Here is a 15,289-nt window from a genome sequence, read left to right on the forward strand (position 1 = left end):
AAATGCTGGAAAGGTCTGGCTGTGAATTTAACATTATGAGCCAAAGCCCTGGATCTAAATATGTCCACATTTCACTTCAAGATTCAAATGATGTGTTTCTGAACGGCTTTTCCACATTAGATGTCTTAAACAGTCAAGGCTCTGTGACTACAGAAATATGCTTTGTATAGTGTGTAAATACAAAGGAATATGATAGATACTTAGATGTGAGAGGGGCCATAATGATTACCTGCTCTCCTCATCTACAACAAAGCAACATCTGAAGCCCATTTGCCACCTACTCCACATTTCCCCTTGTACACTGAAAACCCGTGTTTTACTTGAAGCTCCTGCTCAGGGGCTGCAGGAATTTCCCCTGAGCTACAAACAGCTGAAACAAGCTACTATAGTCTTCAGTGGCCAGAGGGTATCATGCAAGGGTGAACTTTATTTTCAGTTATCAGAGGCATCATGCAAGGATGAACTTTATTTTCACTTATCAGAGGCTTTTCCCTTTCTTCTAACAGCTATAGAATTAAACACCTTTAAGGAGAAAAGTGTTAATTCCCTTATATTTATTCCCAGACTTTGTTTTTGTCTTATTTCTTACTCAGGGCTGACAGAGCAGCCAGCATTCCCCTGTCTGAACGCCCACGTCCTCCCACCAGTGTCTACTTAAAGCTCAGAGAAGCCAGCTGCTCTGCTCAGCAAGGAAGTCCTCACACAACCCCAGTGCCCACGTACCCCTGGTGCAGGCAGAGGGAGGCCAGCACTGGCTGCTTTGGAGCCACTGGGAGGGGACTTCCTATCCACAGCGCCCATGGTCATACCTCAACAGCTTCCACCTTCCTGCGGAGCATGCTTTCCATCTGCTCTGAGAACTTCTTTACAAGCTCCAGGCCATCCACCTCTTTGATCTTCAGGGTTGGCTCCACGTCTTTGTATTTCTGCCCAAGGGAAAGCAGAAAACCCTGCTGAGCAGGAGGTCCTTAAGGAGGGGTGAAACTATTACTGCTAGCTGGACACTGTCGCTGGTGACAAAGGATGTATTGAAAGAACCACCACAATTTACCTTCTTCTCCCATTTTTACGTTTCTTCCCTTTTTACTCTGTAATTTGTGCACATGCAGATCCCTGATCAGAACCTGAAGCACTAAGTAAAAGCAAACAATCCAATTATGAGCTTGTGGCTGCTTAAAAAGACAATATACCTAGGAATTATCAGCATAGCTCCCTCTAATGAAGACATTAAAAGCCTGGGAACACTTCTGAACTGGGTAATTGTCCAATCTTTATTTCTCCTTTTCAAAAAAAGTCCCATAGCTAACAAACAGATAAGCTGAAAGAAAAGGGAAAATCAAGCAAAAAACACAATTTGATTAATGATGAACAGTTTGGTGGAAGGGCACAAATTGAACTTCCCCCATCATCATATCTCTCTTTAGAACAAACACATGCCCTCCATTCTCATGCAATCATTAAGGTTGGAAAAGACCACTGAGAATTTCTGGTCCAACTGCTGACCCACCACCACCATGCCCACTGACCACGTCCCTCAGGGCCATAACCAGACGGTTCTTAAACACTTCAGGGGATGGTGACTCTGCCACTGCTCCATGGGCAGCCTGTTACAGTGACTCACCACTCTTTCTGAGAAGTAATGTTTCCTAATATCCAACCTGAACCTCCCCTGCCACAGTTTAGGACTATCCCTCTCATCCCCCCTCACCATAATTTCCTGTCAGGGAGCTATAGAGGATGATGAGATCTTCCCTGAGTCTCCTCTTCTTCAGATTGAACAATCCCAGTTCCCTCAGCTGCCCCCATAAGACCTGTGCTCCATATCATAGCTCCACTGCCCTTCTCTGGACACACTCCAGAGCCTAAACATCCTTCTTGCAGAGAGGGGCTCAAAACTGAACACAATACTTGAAGTGCAGCTTCACCAGTGCTGAATACAGAGGGATGATCACCTCCCTAGTTCTGCTGGCTGCACTATTTTTTATACAAGCCAGGTTGCCTGGTAGCACACTGGCTACCTGGGCACACTGCTGGCTCATGTTCAGCCAGCTGTTAACTAACACCCCCAGATCCTTTTCCTCCTCTTACAGATTTCCAATCACTCCAACCCAAACCTATAGCACTGCATGAGTTTGTTTGTGATCCAAGTGCAGGACTTGGCACTTGGTCTTGTTAAAGCTCATACAAGCTTCATGTTCTGTTGGCACCACAGCAGCAATCTCACTAGGGATGTGCTCTTTTTGCAAGTACAATATGAGGAAGTGAAAAGAACGAGAAGATGGCAAAAGCTTTAGTGGCACTTTTGAACTAGAGGCAAGTGGTGGGGAAAGGACTTTGCATGTCTTGGGGGTGAGTGGGCACAGCTCCTTTTGTTCAAGTAGCTCGCTGACCACTTGGGAAGGCAAACAAGCACAGGCAGAGTAAGAAATGCCCTGGAGGCTGAGGTGGTCAAACAGAAATAGCAGCAGCAACCAGTCTGCAGCAGGCATGGCGGGGAGGCTGCTAGTTCTGTCTGCAGTGATTAACAGCAAGGGTTTTACTGGATTAAAAATGCCTCACATTCCCTCTGCTGCAGCTGATAGCTGGGCCAGTGGTGGATGAGGAGGAGGAGGAGGAAGAGGTCAGGTCGAGCAGAGAGGTTGGCATAACCACACTGCTGAAAGAGGGAGGTTCAGCAGCCCCAGAGGGAGGGCTCTGGCTGATGACCAGCCTGCAGCACGCACCCAGCTGGTGCCTGCCCCATTTAGCTCCATGTCATGGTTTCAGCAGGAGGGAGGTGATCTCTGCTACGGTTTAATCAGGCCTTCCTCGGGGGGAGGAGACTAATCTCTCCTGGGAGAGCAGTGATGGGGGGAGAATGCACTAGCACAGCCATCGTACACTTCACAAAGTGACCTGCCAGCAGCTACCTTGGGTCAGTCCTTAGATTAAGAAAAGCAGGGTTCATTACCTCTCAATTATTTTTAGTGTGCTTTTAACACACTGAAAAGTGGAGGTTAACAACATAATATAATCACAAGCTAACTCAAGCAGCCTGCTAATATCATACACATCTCAGCCTTGGGAACTAGCCAGTGCTGGGAAGATGTGGCAAATTTTTTGCAAAATTTCAATTAGCTATTGTGAGGAATAAATGGGGTTTGAGCTCAGATCCCCCTTGAGCTTTTCTCCTAGAAACAATCCATAAAACCATTTTGTATCTGTATTCCTGCCACTAAAGGCTCCTGCTATTAAGGAATATTCACTGCAAGGCTTCCCAGAGGTAGGCAACAGGGTTGTACCTTTAATTTCAGTATTGTTACCAGATTCCATGGCACAAAGAACATGGTAAGTGCCATCACTGGTACTTGTTGCCAACCAAGTTCAACCAAGCTGCAACACAAGTTCAGGTTATCAAATCATTATATTTTCCAACATGGGAATCAGCTATAGGCTTGGGAGAATGAGCTGCAGTCAGCTGATGTTGAGAAGGCACCAAATAGGTAATTGAAATAACACATTCTTTCACATTCCTCTGGTGCTTCACTCCCTGAAATAGCAGGGACAATTCATTAAGATTCTCCTTCTGTGGGGGTGGCAAATTGAAAGCGGAAGATCTAGAATTCAGTACCTAAAGTTTTAACTGTGAACAGAGACATGTCACCAAATATATTTTCTTGTTCCCACCTTCTTAAAATTAAGCCCATTGAAGTATGTAGTGTTGCATTACTCACCGCTAGTGAAACTATATTAAGGGTGTGAAAGACATTGCTTTCATCTTCATCCAGAAACATGTCTTGATTGAACTTATTTTTCTGTTCTCTGCTTTGTAGTTACCTGCATTGCTTTATAGTAATCACACATCTGGAACAAAGTCTTGCTGTCCTTTCTAAGCTCTATCTACCAAGGAAGGCAACTGTCTCCTCAGCTTCAGAAGGAAGCGAGAGGAATTCCCAGAAATATCTATATCATGCTAATGTAGCACAGGAAAAAATAAATTCTGGGTCTGCTGAGATTGATTAGTGTTTGCCTCACTCAGAGGCAAGCTGAGCTCTGGGGAGAAGCCTAAAACCACACAGGGACCTCCCAGCATGGCTGCAGCTGGTGGCCCCAGGCCCTAGACAACAGCTGCAGCAAGGCTATTGCCAGCAGACATAACAAGCCAAAGGTTAAAGCTGTGGGAGATGCTACTGTCCTCCTACTCAGCCTCCCACATCATCACCTGACCCCAGCTATGTTGCTGTCATCTGTCCTAGACCCTAGCCAGTGTTTTGGTGTAGATCCATCAGCAAGCCAGGTTCACATACCAGACTGGTACATGAGCTTCTCTTGACCTCTACTGCATAATGTCCAAGTGAATATGAATGCTTCAGCCATCAAATCAAAACAACTCCTAAGCTTTTGTTTCTCTGAGGTTAAATTTGGTAGCATCCTGGCTGCCTGAGACCAAGAGCCACCTGGGACTTTCTCAAAGCTGCTTGGTCCAGGATGAGAGCCTGCCCTTCCAAAACCAAAGGATATCTACTGCCTCACCAGTTCTCCAGAAGCAATAAAGCCTGGTGGGAAATAGAAGATTTGGGTTTGCAATATAGTATTTAGTTTCTTCTGGAGGGAAACAAAAAAAATCCAAAGAAATCCAAGCAAACTAAGCCCAGAAGAAAATTTATGCTAAGTAAGGAGAAGGTGCAAAAACATGCAAAACATTCAGATAACGAAGGAATTACAGGTCTCAGAACAATAAACTAGCTATTTTAATATACTACCTATAAGTCACAGGGGAAACATGAAATCAAATTTGGAAGGTGCAGTTGTCTCCATATTTTCTCAAAGAGAAAATGCCCATTGACTTAAAAAAGCCCCGAGGACACAATTGTTGGCACTCTGCATTGCACTCCCCACCCTTGTACTTAGAGAATCTCTTGCACAAAGAGAAATACTTCATATGAACAAGAGGCAGTGGTCCCAGATGAGAGAGGTAACTGGGGAGCACGCACACTTTTATCTCTAGGGCACATTTGGCTCCTCTGGCCAGGCTGCCTTGCACTCTTTGCACTGGGGCAGCAATCTCCATGAAGCCACTTGGAGTCTGAAGCCACTTAGGTACTGATGCATGAGGCACGAACATTTTGCCTGTTAGCAAGAAGTTAGTCTGCAGCACTGTGTTAGGGACTAAGGGAAGACCTACAGAAGTGTCCCTGCTTTGGGAAGTGTGAGAAAGTGTCCAACTCTGTGCTTGATTAGGTTGTTAGAAGGACTGAAGATGCCTTGACCACCCTCAACATGAATTCTAGAATGGATTTGGCTACATTGGGCCTCTTCTTCATCCGTTCTTTTCTCTCACAACGAACTATACTAAAAGCCAACAGAGCTGTGAATTTTTATTTGAGATGGTTGCTGTGACTCCTAGTCTACTAGCATCTACAGGTCTCATACAACCCCTACACCAAAGAGATCAAGATCCTGAGTGACAAAGTAAACAGTGTGAACAGAGGGAGGTGAAATGATCCTCTGCAACACCTTCATGAAACCAACAAAGCACAGCTATTCTGGAACCCACTTCAGGATCATGGCTGCTATCCTTGACCTCCACCATTGATTTGTAATGACATTGGCATTTCCAAGCTATAACCTGTCCTCTGAAGTCCCACTGACTTTTGAACCTTAAGGAGTGTAAACCCCCTAATCTGCTAGCACTCTGCTAGGGCTGGGGCAGGTTGACAGTGTCGGAGCAGCATGGAGAAGACAGTGACAGCAACAGTTCTTGACACTATAAAGTGGCACCCTTAACATATTAAAAAAAAATAAATCTACAGTCTGCAGACTTCTTATTGGACATCAAATACCTACACAGCACCAGACACAGATAACTGACTATTTGATAGCCTCATTTTGGGTGTGCACTGTCCACTGGTGACTGGGTGTCCACTCAAACTGCTGTAGCTTTGCTGTCACTTTGACTCTAGCTCTACTGCTTGAGGACGTCATGCAATTGAATCCTCAAAATTGCTAAAATGCAAACTTTTGCCTGTATCTGCTGAAAATTATTTATTGTACAGTGACACATCCCTTCTAAGAAGGACTGATAATCATCATGTATCTTTGACAAATACTAAAGGCCTTTCTCAGGAAAGCCTAGCAAAGACTTTCCCTTTCTCCAGATGTGGGGCTCATTAGCACCTAGATTTTATCTATCTATCTATCTATCTATCTATCTATCTATCTATCTATCTATTTATTTATTTTTGTGCTGGGATGTGGGTGTTACTAAAGGACAAAAACCAGTCACCCTAAGGCACTAATAGGCAGTGCGTGGCTTGTGTTGAAGAGAAGAACCAGAGAAAGAAATGAAAAGAAACCGGCTGGCCACACGAGATTGAGCAGGGAACATATCCCCTCGGATGTGCTCAGCAGCCATCAGGCCCCCTGAGTAGTAATTAGGAGGGGATGGTTAGTACAGCCCTGCTGCAGCACTGTGCAGAGATCAAAGATCAGAACAGGAGCAGCCATTCACCTCTGACTTTAGTGATCAAACACTACAGGGCAAATTCTATATGAGCGTAAATGGGAAAAATTATTTTAAGTCCCTAGAGCTGCATCCTTTAATGTTGGCAGAGAGCTTAGTGGAGAGGTCCTTATTCTTCAGGAAGATCATAGCTTCCAGGACACCTGCTTCAGAGACCCTGTCCAAACGATGATTTTAAAGGCAATTCAAATGCAAGGAAAGTGCTTTGAAGAGTTACTGGAGGAATACAAATGAGGAGGCAGAAATAAACAAAAGCACCAGCTGGAGAGCTGCAGGAGGGCATTGTGGGGTGATGACAAACGGATGAGCGATGTGCACACGAGGCGGGGACTGATGTGCACTTAAAGAGGACTGAAGGGTTAGCATAAAAGAGAGTGAAATAATGAGAGGGTGAACTTGAGGAGTACTGCTAAAGCGCATTTATTTTTTTTTCAACTGGACATTTTTGTGGCATTTGGCCATGGCTAATGAAAGTAGGGAAGATGTGGATCACCCTCTGCAGTTTGGCATAGCCATGAGAGATTACTATTCTCATGGATATGAACTCACATGGTTTTGAAAGTTGGCTGTGTACTCGCCTTATTCCACCCCAGGTTTTCAGTGGAGGGGGAGGGTGCAAGGCTATGTGGGGAGTGGGTGCAAGGCCAGTGGGATCCTCACAGTTTTAACCTACCTTTTGCAATAGGAGAGAGCCTGAATACTTGGTCACAATTGAGTACAGCTCACCACCAAAGACATCTGCCCAAGACTTAACCCTAAAAAAAAAAAAAAAAGGGAAAATCAGTACTAATAATCCAGAGGTAGTAAATTACTTACTTCTTTTTACAATGAAAACTCCATTTTTCTAAGTATGAAGCTCCTCATATTTCTCAAACTTGTAGAGTGGCAATAGTAATGCTTTCTTGCCAAGCAGTTAGCAAGACAAGCAGTAAGGAAGGTGAAAAACGCTGATAAGCAGGACATTTGTCAGCAAGGAGTATCAGTGAATGCTGGCCCTGGTCACTGCCTGTTGATTCCAAGTGGAATTTGTCTCAACTCCCTTTAGAGGTGTGAAAGTCGTTTGTTTGGTCTTAGACATCATCTGGTTTCTTCTACTGTTAGCAAAGCAAAACAAATAGTTCTCTGGAGATACTTGTCTCCACTGATTACAGACAGAGCCTAGAGTGAAGGGCTCACATCAAGGCTGCTGAGCAGATGTAAGTATCAGAGTTGAAAGAAATTGTCAGGACTCACCACTGGATTCAGTCCCCAGAGCTGTGTAGGGTACAGACTAATGAGCCAGATGAATGTACTGCTCTTAGAGGAGGTACTACAGCTTCATAATGCCAGAGAAGATTATGCACTTCCTCCTTGTAAAACACTACTCACATTTGTGCCATCCTGTAAATAACTGATGATAGCAATTCCACATGGAGAACATAAGGATGTTGAAGAGCAGTCTGAACACTGAGCCATCCAAATGAAAATAGATGGCTCTCATAATTGACAGAGCACTTCATCAGAAATCTGTTACATGATTCACATTAGGCAGTTCCACCTACATGCAGCTCCTTCAGCAAGGATTCACTTAGGAGAGATTTATTTAATGAAATAAATGGGCCTTCACTTACTAGCATGCACTACTTATTTATGGGCTGCAGCCTTACCTGGGGCTCTCAGTAGGTACCTCCCAGCCCTCAGCAGGCTTTAATCCCAAGTCCTGATTGCTCAGCACATTGCACCACTGTTAAGGCAGGGTAATACGCTGACAAAAAGATGAACACAGGAGCAAAGGCAGCGCAGCAATGGTGGAATAACCACAACAACTAACTTTAGCCTAGGAAGCCTGTCTGTTAGGCTCTGCTATTGTAAATGCAGGCAGACATGAGGGATGATTTGAAGCCACTGTAAAACTTCTGCCCTGAACAGTACCCCTCCTCAGTGCCTATGAAGGAGGCACAATGCGAGCAAGAGCCCTTCGCAACTACTCCTCGATTGTGAACAAGGCACTCATTTCCATCTGCTGTAAGCCAGCACCAGCTGAAATCAGTAAGTACAGCTACATTGTTTGGACACTGTGGCCTAGGTCTTATTTTGACAGGCAGATTTTATCTCTTCATTTCATTCTTAGAGCAAAAAGACCACAGGTACCTGGTAGGAGGCCAGGATTTACTGCTGCAGTTCAGTCATTCTAGCAATTTCTAGAGAAAGGAAAGAGAAGAAGACACAAAGAGAGATGAGTCCCTCCTGGATTGCTTTCCTGACTGTTGCAGTGATTAGCTTATTGCCTGAATATCTATGAACCTGTATTTAACTTGACACAGCAGCTAGTTTCATAGTTCTTTTTTTTGGTGTGAGATGTTCTGTGCTGACATTAACTAATACTCTCTAGATCTCACCTTCCACTGAAGAAAGAAAGAGCTTAAGCATGAAGTTTGGAATAGTGATTTTTACCCTATTTTTCTAAATAAAATAAATCAGAGGCATGTCATCCTACACTTTCTGTTTTGTGCTGTGTCTGTGGCCATGCATGTGACCTTCTTCCTATCTCTTCTTGTAATTTTTCTATTCCACAGGGTACAAGAGTCGGAGATATGAAGTTCAGACCAGTGGGTGTAGTTGGACAGCTTCAGCAGAACGATGCTGCTATTGAGACGATGGGTCTGCAATATGAGCTTAGCAATTACTGGTTGGTAGAGAAGCCAACCACAGGGCTTCGTGGAAAACCCAGCCTCAATGCTCAGGGAGCTGCTGGGTTGTAAAATCCTGAAGCCACGTGATTATGTGGGATTCTCAGCTTTCATAGAAACGGGAAAAAGGAAGTTCATTTTTTAGCCTTTGAGGCCATGGTAAAAGAAGCCTAAACACATGAATGTTGAAACATCCAGTAACAGCATAACTTAGGGGAAAGAATGCATTGGGATGTATGCATTTTCACAGTTCCTAAGCCTGTCCCTGAGGTGCTGAGTGTTGGCCTCAGGCTGCACACTATGGCCAAGTCTGAGCTGCCCTTCCTGTTGGGGGCTCATGTTCTGCTGATCCGCATGGCAAAACCCACTATGTGAGGGACAGGCAACAGTAAGAGGAGGAGCAAAGGGAGAAGGATGAGCAAGGCGGGGAGGGCCAGCACCTGGAGTGTGGGAGCAGTGGTGGGAAACCCAGAGGAAAGAAAGAAAAGAGAGGAAAAAGAGGAAAAAGCGGAAAGAGAGGCTCTATGTGACAGGGCTGATGAGTGGGGAATTAAAATACATGGTGCTGTTTCATGGGGGATGAAGAAAATGCATAGAGGTGGTTACGGCAGGAGCCTGTTCCAGGTTGAATTTCACCTTTCCCCACAGAAGTTCCTAACATTTCTGGCACCCCAACAAAGAGAGGCTGAGAAGCCAGCCCAAACACTCAGTGCCCTTGCAGCTCAAGAAATCCTGTGCTATGGCCAGCTTATAAATCAAGTGGAGGCCAGGAGAAAAGGGCAGGTGGTTTCTGTGCTGGATCTGTATCCCAGAAGCTAGCAATGTGCTGAGCAGATTTTTGCAGTGCTGGAATTAAAGCCAGCAAAGAGGTAAGTCGGTGATGAGCCGAGGGCAGTGCTGACTCTGGGGAGGCATGACTCTGGGGGCAGAAGAGGGTAACTAAGTTTTGTGTCACTTCCAGTGATCAAACCCAGCTGGTGCTTAAAAGCTTTTGGTTTCGTGTCCCCAAAATGTCCTCATGTAATCTGTGGAGCAGCTCCATTTTCTACTGATTTACTTTCTTTTCTCCTCTGGCCAATGTCTTCCTCTCCTGAAATTATATTTGAAAAGGGCAACTTTTGTGTTGCAGTCAAATTCATGAGTGGATTTGAAACACAAGGGATTAATTCAGCTGTTGGTCTGGTTTTGGCACCAGAGGAGAAAAGCTCTTTTTCTATTGTTTATTCTTTATTCTTGTATATGAACAAGTTCCAAATTGTGCAAAGTGACGCAACCATTTTCTCACTAGTAAAGGGCTATTACATTATAACCACACGCATCAGAAAAGGATTTGGCCAGAGATTGCCTGCCTGTAATCCCTGCACTTGTATTCAGTGGTGAAAACAGCAGAAAGGACAGGCTGTCTTCTTAATGCCACCGATTTCAAGGCCAAAAGGTATTTCCATGCAGCATTCACTCTGGACACAGAGAGTCAATTTTATTTTGCATAGCCTGAAGCTGTTGGGGGTTGAATTTTATTCTACAATAGAGGTTTAATTCTATTTTTGAGTTTGAACTCTAATTTTATTTTACAATAGAGGTTGAAATTTATCTGATGGAGCTAAGAGAAGAAAAGAGGGGAACAATTTTAGGGAGAAACCGCCTCTTTTGCTGGGAAGTTCCTTTCAGCTGGATTTTTGAAGTCCCATAGAATCATAGAATGCTTACAGTTGGAAGGGACCTTTAAAGGCCATCTAGTCCAAGCCCCCTGCAATGAACAGGGACACCACAGGTAGATCAGGTTGCCCATGGCCTGATCCAACCTGACGTTGGTTGTCTCCAGGGATAGGGCATCAATCACTAGGCAACCTCTTCCAGTGCCTCACCCCACTCACTGTAAAATATTTTTTCCCTATATCTAACCTAAATCTACCCATCTCTATTGCTATTAAAGAGCATAGGGACACTGCTGTAGTTCAAAGGGAGCGAAATCACCCATGGAGACAAATGGGCTGTGCAGATGTGTGAAGTGGGCCGGCATCACTCTGTGTGGCCTCTGTGTCTTTTCTGTGGCACAGCATCAGGAGCACTTTGCTGGTATAGGGTTTGGTGCATGAAACCCTGGTGGCAAAGCATCCTGGAGCCCCCCGCATGAAGTCAGTGCCACGCTTTGTAATCACAGAATCATAGATAGCCTTACTTAGGTTGGAAGGCACCTTACAGATCATCCAGTTCCAACAATCAGGAGGGCTGTGTTGGTGAGCATATCTGCAAGGGACCTGATGGCACTTTTTGAATGCAAAACATCTTCTCATTCTCCGCAAAAGGCACTGAGATGACTTCGGTTGGTCTAGCAGACAAACTTGACAGCAGCATTGTCCCCTCCACACACTAACTACTCCCCTACACTAATCATCTCAGCCCCAGAGCCACTGCCCCACCAATTCTCCTACAGACGTTTTTAATCCTGACAGGATTTAACTTGCCTAAGTCAGCTTAACAAGGTGAGGCTTTCACAAGCTTGGCCTGCCAGGCACTCTGAGCCTCCTGGTGGACACCAAGGCAGAGCAGAGCAGGTGAGACAAGGAGCTGTGGGCCCCGTCCTCCGCTCAGATTCCCCTGCTGACATCCACATGGAATAAATACAAGTGTGCATAAGCACATCCTTGCTTTTATCAGCTTCCAGTGCACTTAGCTAGTGCTGCTGATATATAAGGTAAAAGCAGCAGCAGTCTTGCTTTTATGCTGAGATACAAGCCCTCACCCAACCACCCATCTCCTGTGCCTCCTGAGGCTGGATTCTGGCCACAGCTATCCCTGTAGACTGCAAAGCAGCACTCGTGAAAGCAGCCCTGAGCGAGGGCTTTGGGCTTGCCTATGTTTGCCTCCATGGCTGTATCACCGCAACTTGCACCTGCACTGAGATGAAGGTGTCCATCAGCTGGTTTTGCCTTCCACATCCTGGAGCATTAGTGGCTGTCCAGGTGCTTAACTAGAGCAGATGGGTGTCACTGCCCTGCGTAGCGAGTGGGGAAAATGAGGCTTCAACAGCAGTGCTAGTGCTGGGAGCTGAAGTTGTGGCTCCTGTCCTGTGTCCTTGCCAGCATCCATCACCACTGCTATTCGCATCACCTGGAGGGAATGCCATCCCCCTCCCACCCCCCCCCACCTCAAAATGAGAAGAAGCACTCACGTCTCCAGCGGTATCTTGGTCTGGAGCTGGGCGGCAGGCAGGAGGCAAAGGAAGCTGAGCAGCAGCAGCGGGATGGCTCCACGGTCCATTCTCCATGTGCCAATCATCAGCGAGGGGCCCGGCCGGCGGGATGTGCAGGATCCATGCCATTCCTGCTGCCCTGCGGGGGTCCCTGTGCAGCCCTGGCCATGCTGCTGGCCCCGTGCCCCAAGCAATGGCTGCGCCAGGAGGCAGCTCTGTGCCCCGAGCTGCAGCGGCTACGTAATCCCCTGGCAGCCCCTTAATCCCCTGGCCAAGCAGCAGCAGCCACAGATTTAGGGAAGTGGAGTGGGATAAAATCACCAGGGATTACTCTGATTCCTGAAGACGGGTTTCAGCTTCTCGAGCCGGAGGTCAGTCCGGCCTGCTTTAAAGGGTTCACAGCTGCGGGACCAAAAAAGCCCCCTGACCTTTGATCTCACCCACCCATAGCGTGGGATGCTGGGTACCCACTCCAGCACTATCACTTTGGGGTACAAATGCTGTGTGCGGTTGAAATGTCCAGACACCTCATGTAGGAGAGATGAAAGGGATGGGCAGTCAGAAGGACTACCCATTACCTGATCTCCTCCTCATGTGAGTGATGCTTTGTTAATAGCTGAACCTCTCAGTTTGGGAAAGATTCAATTGAGATTGCCGTCCCCTAATCAGTGTCTGGAGACCAATGAATCAAAGGAAGACAATGGCTGAAAGTGAAGAGCAGCAGCGAGCAGCAAAGTGCACAGTCAGATGAGGGGCACGCTTTGAAAGCTCATTATCATTGTGAGGAGTATGAATTATAAATAACTGTAGATATAGCAGTGGAAAGATATAAACGAGCAGAGTGACCTGTTGAGCAGCCTGACTCTGCGGCTATGAGTTAACCCACTCTTAGAATAACTTCCAGTCCTCTTCTCCACGTTTTAAATGGTTTGTTTTCTATAAAATGCAAAGCCACAATAGATCATTAGGTTTTTCATAAGAATGTGAGGGGGCAAAGTGACTTCAAACAACTGAAGTAAAATCAAAGCACATATTATAGATGTGCTGCTGAATGCAGTGTTGGTGCCACATGTTAAATGGGACAATAGAAGTGGCAGAGAAAATACAGATAAGGGAATTAAAGGGTGATACATGGAATGGAGGTTAAATTGTGTGATGCAGAGACTGAAAGCTCTGGCTGAGCAATTAAGTCATTACAGAGCTGACTCACCTCAGGATAGGCTGGTTTCTGCATTTACTGCAATCTTTACTCCAAACCAAATGTCTTTTAAGTTATGATCCTATTCAAGCAGATGGTGGGTCTGACAGGGCTGGAATCTGTGCTGTGCAAAGGGTTACACAGGAAGGTTGAAATGACTCTTTGAGACTTTAAAATCTACAAAAAAAAAAAATCAATTTCTGCACATATAAACTCACACTCTTGTGACAGTGCCTTTGGGGTACCACATGGCTGTACAGCAAATGGCATTGTTAGCAGTTGAAGGTGACAGGTGGACAGGTCTAGATCATACCAGTACCTTTCTTAAATGGCCAAAACGTGCCATGGGGGCTCTCACCCTGACAAGGAGTCAGCACAGATCTGGACTGCCCCAAGAGGACTCTTTTGGTGAGCATAGCATGGAGAAATGTCTTCCTCCAGCAATTACTCTCTGCAGACAAGGGGTGTAATATATTGCCTGTGAGAATGGATGGAGCTGATTGCTCTTCCCCAGACTAAGAAGATGGTGCTGGCACCAGGGATCATGGGGTCAGACAGCTGCTGCTTCCTTTTCCTCCTCCTCTCTCTGCATCCTGAAAAGAGGAGAATTTTATTCTAACAGGGACTACAAAGACTGATCATCAAGGTCTCATTTCTCATTTACCAAGATTAAAAATGAGGGGTAGAGTATAGGCCTGCTGGGATACTTGTCTGGATACTTCAGGAAGGAGACGATGAAAGTTCACATTCTGAAAAAAAATCTGAGTGCAAGCTGAAGGCAGGAGAATCAGGGTTACATACAACATTTTCTCTCCACTTTGCAGGGAGCCATAAGCAAAGAGTTATTGTAAGTGATTTTGCAGCATCTTTGTGCTAGCCTTTCCAGTCATTGTGTGCTATTTGCAGCGGGGACCCAGTGTAATCCAGATGGGTTTGGAAAGAGTCCTGCTCTGTGTTGAGCAAATCCTGAAACACCCGTAGAAAAGGCAATGAGATGTAGCAACACGCTAAACAGGGAGACCCAAATCCCTTTATTTGGATTGATCTTGTTTAATGGATATCACCTGACAGGTATACCTCACTTAACCCCTTAATGACCCAAAGTTGCAAGGGAAGGGAATTCAAAGATGAAATGAAAACAACAAAGAAAACTGGAAAATATCAGGTGCCTAGAGAGCCCTTAATGGGATTATTGTGTGTGGAGGTGCTTCTGCAGAGCTCAGCACTGTGCTGTGTGAGCACAGCTGAGGCACAAGAAGGAGATAAATGACAGCAGGTCTCATTGGGGAAGAAGAAAATGAGTCCTATGAGAAAGAATGAGAGAAAATCCTTAATGAAGTGTGAGCATCTGAGGAGGGTTGCAAGAGACATGGGGGCAGAGAGAGGAGCAAGTTAGAAATACATTTGCTAGACCATGAGGCAATAAAAAGTGCCAGTGTGATTTTGTGCTGTGTTCATAAATATAGGGAAGATTTACCAGTTCTGTTTGTTTCTGGTTTTACTAGAAACTGAGGTCAGTTTGGATTATCTTGCCAGAAGAAGGTGCTGGCAAGTGTCAAGATCAGCCAAAGAACAAATATAGTCAAAACACTGGTTTAAGCAGTGTTGTAGGTGAGTTTGTTACAGACACCAGAAATCCTCATTTGCTTAATGCATTCACATGATGACCTTAATCTGGGAATGCCTGAGCAGACTGAAGTGCAGTCTTATAGCAAGATAAATACAAA

The 15,289-nt window shown here is 45.4% G+C and overlaps 1 protein-coding gene across 1 annotated transcript in view; it reads right to left on the reverse strand.

Moving 5' to 3' along the window:
* CACNA2D4 (calcium voltage-gated channel auxiliary subunit alpha2delta 4) overlaps positions 1-12,432 on the reverse strand; it is a 113,619-nt gene extending 101,187 nt beyond the window's left edge. The window contains exons 1-3 of the mRNA XM_042838083.1: positions 12,344-12,432; positions 7,176-7,257; positions 810-926 (exon numbers count right to left, since the gene is read on the reverse strand). Coding sequence (XP_042694017.1) covers positions 810-926; positions 7,176-7,257; positions 12,344-12,432 — 288 coding nt within the window. The remainder of the gene's footprint in view (positions 1-809; positions 927-7,175; positions 7,258-12,343) is intronic.
* Positions 12,433-15,289: the final 2,857 nt, after the last annotated feature.

The sequence above is a fragment of the Centrocercus urophasianus genome, unplaced genomic scaffold (assembly GCF_019232065.1).
Source record: "Centrocercus urophasianus isolate 14NV4802_14NV808 unplaced genomic scaffold, USGS_Curo_1.0 seq_73, whole genome shotgun sequence".
Lineage (NCBI taxonomy): Eukaryota > Metazoa > Chordata > Aves > Galliformes > Phasianidae > Centrocercus > Centrocercus urophasianus.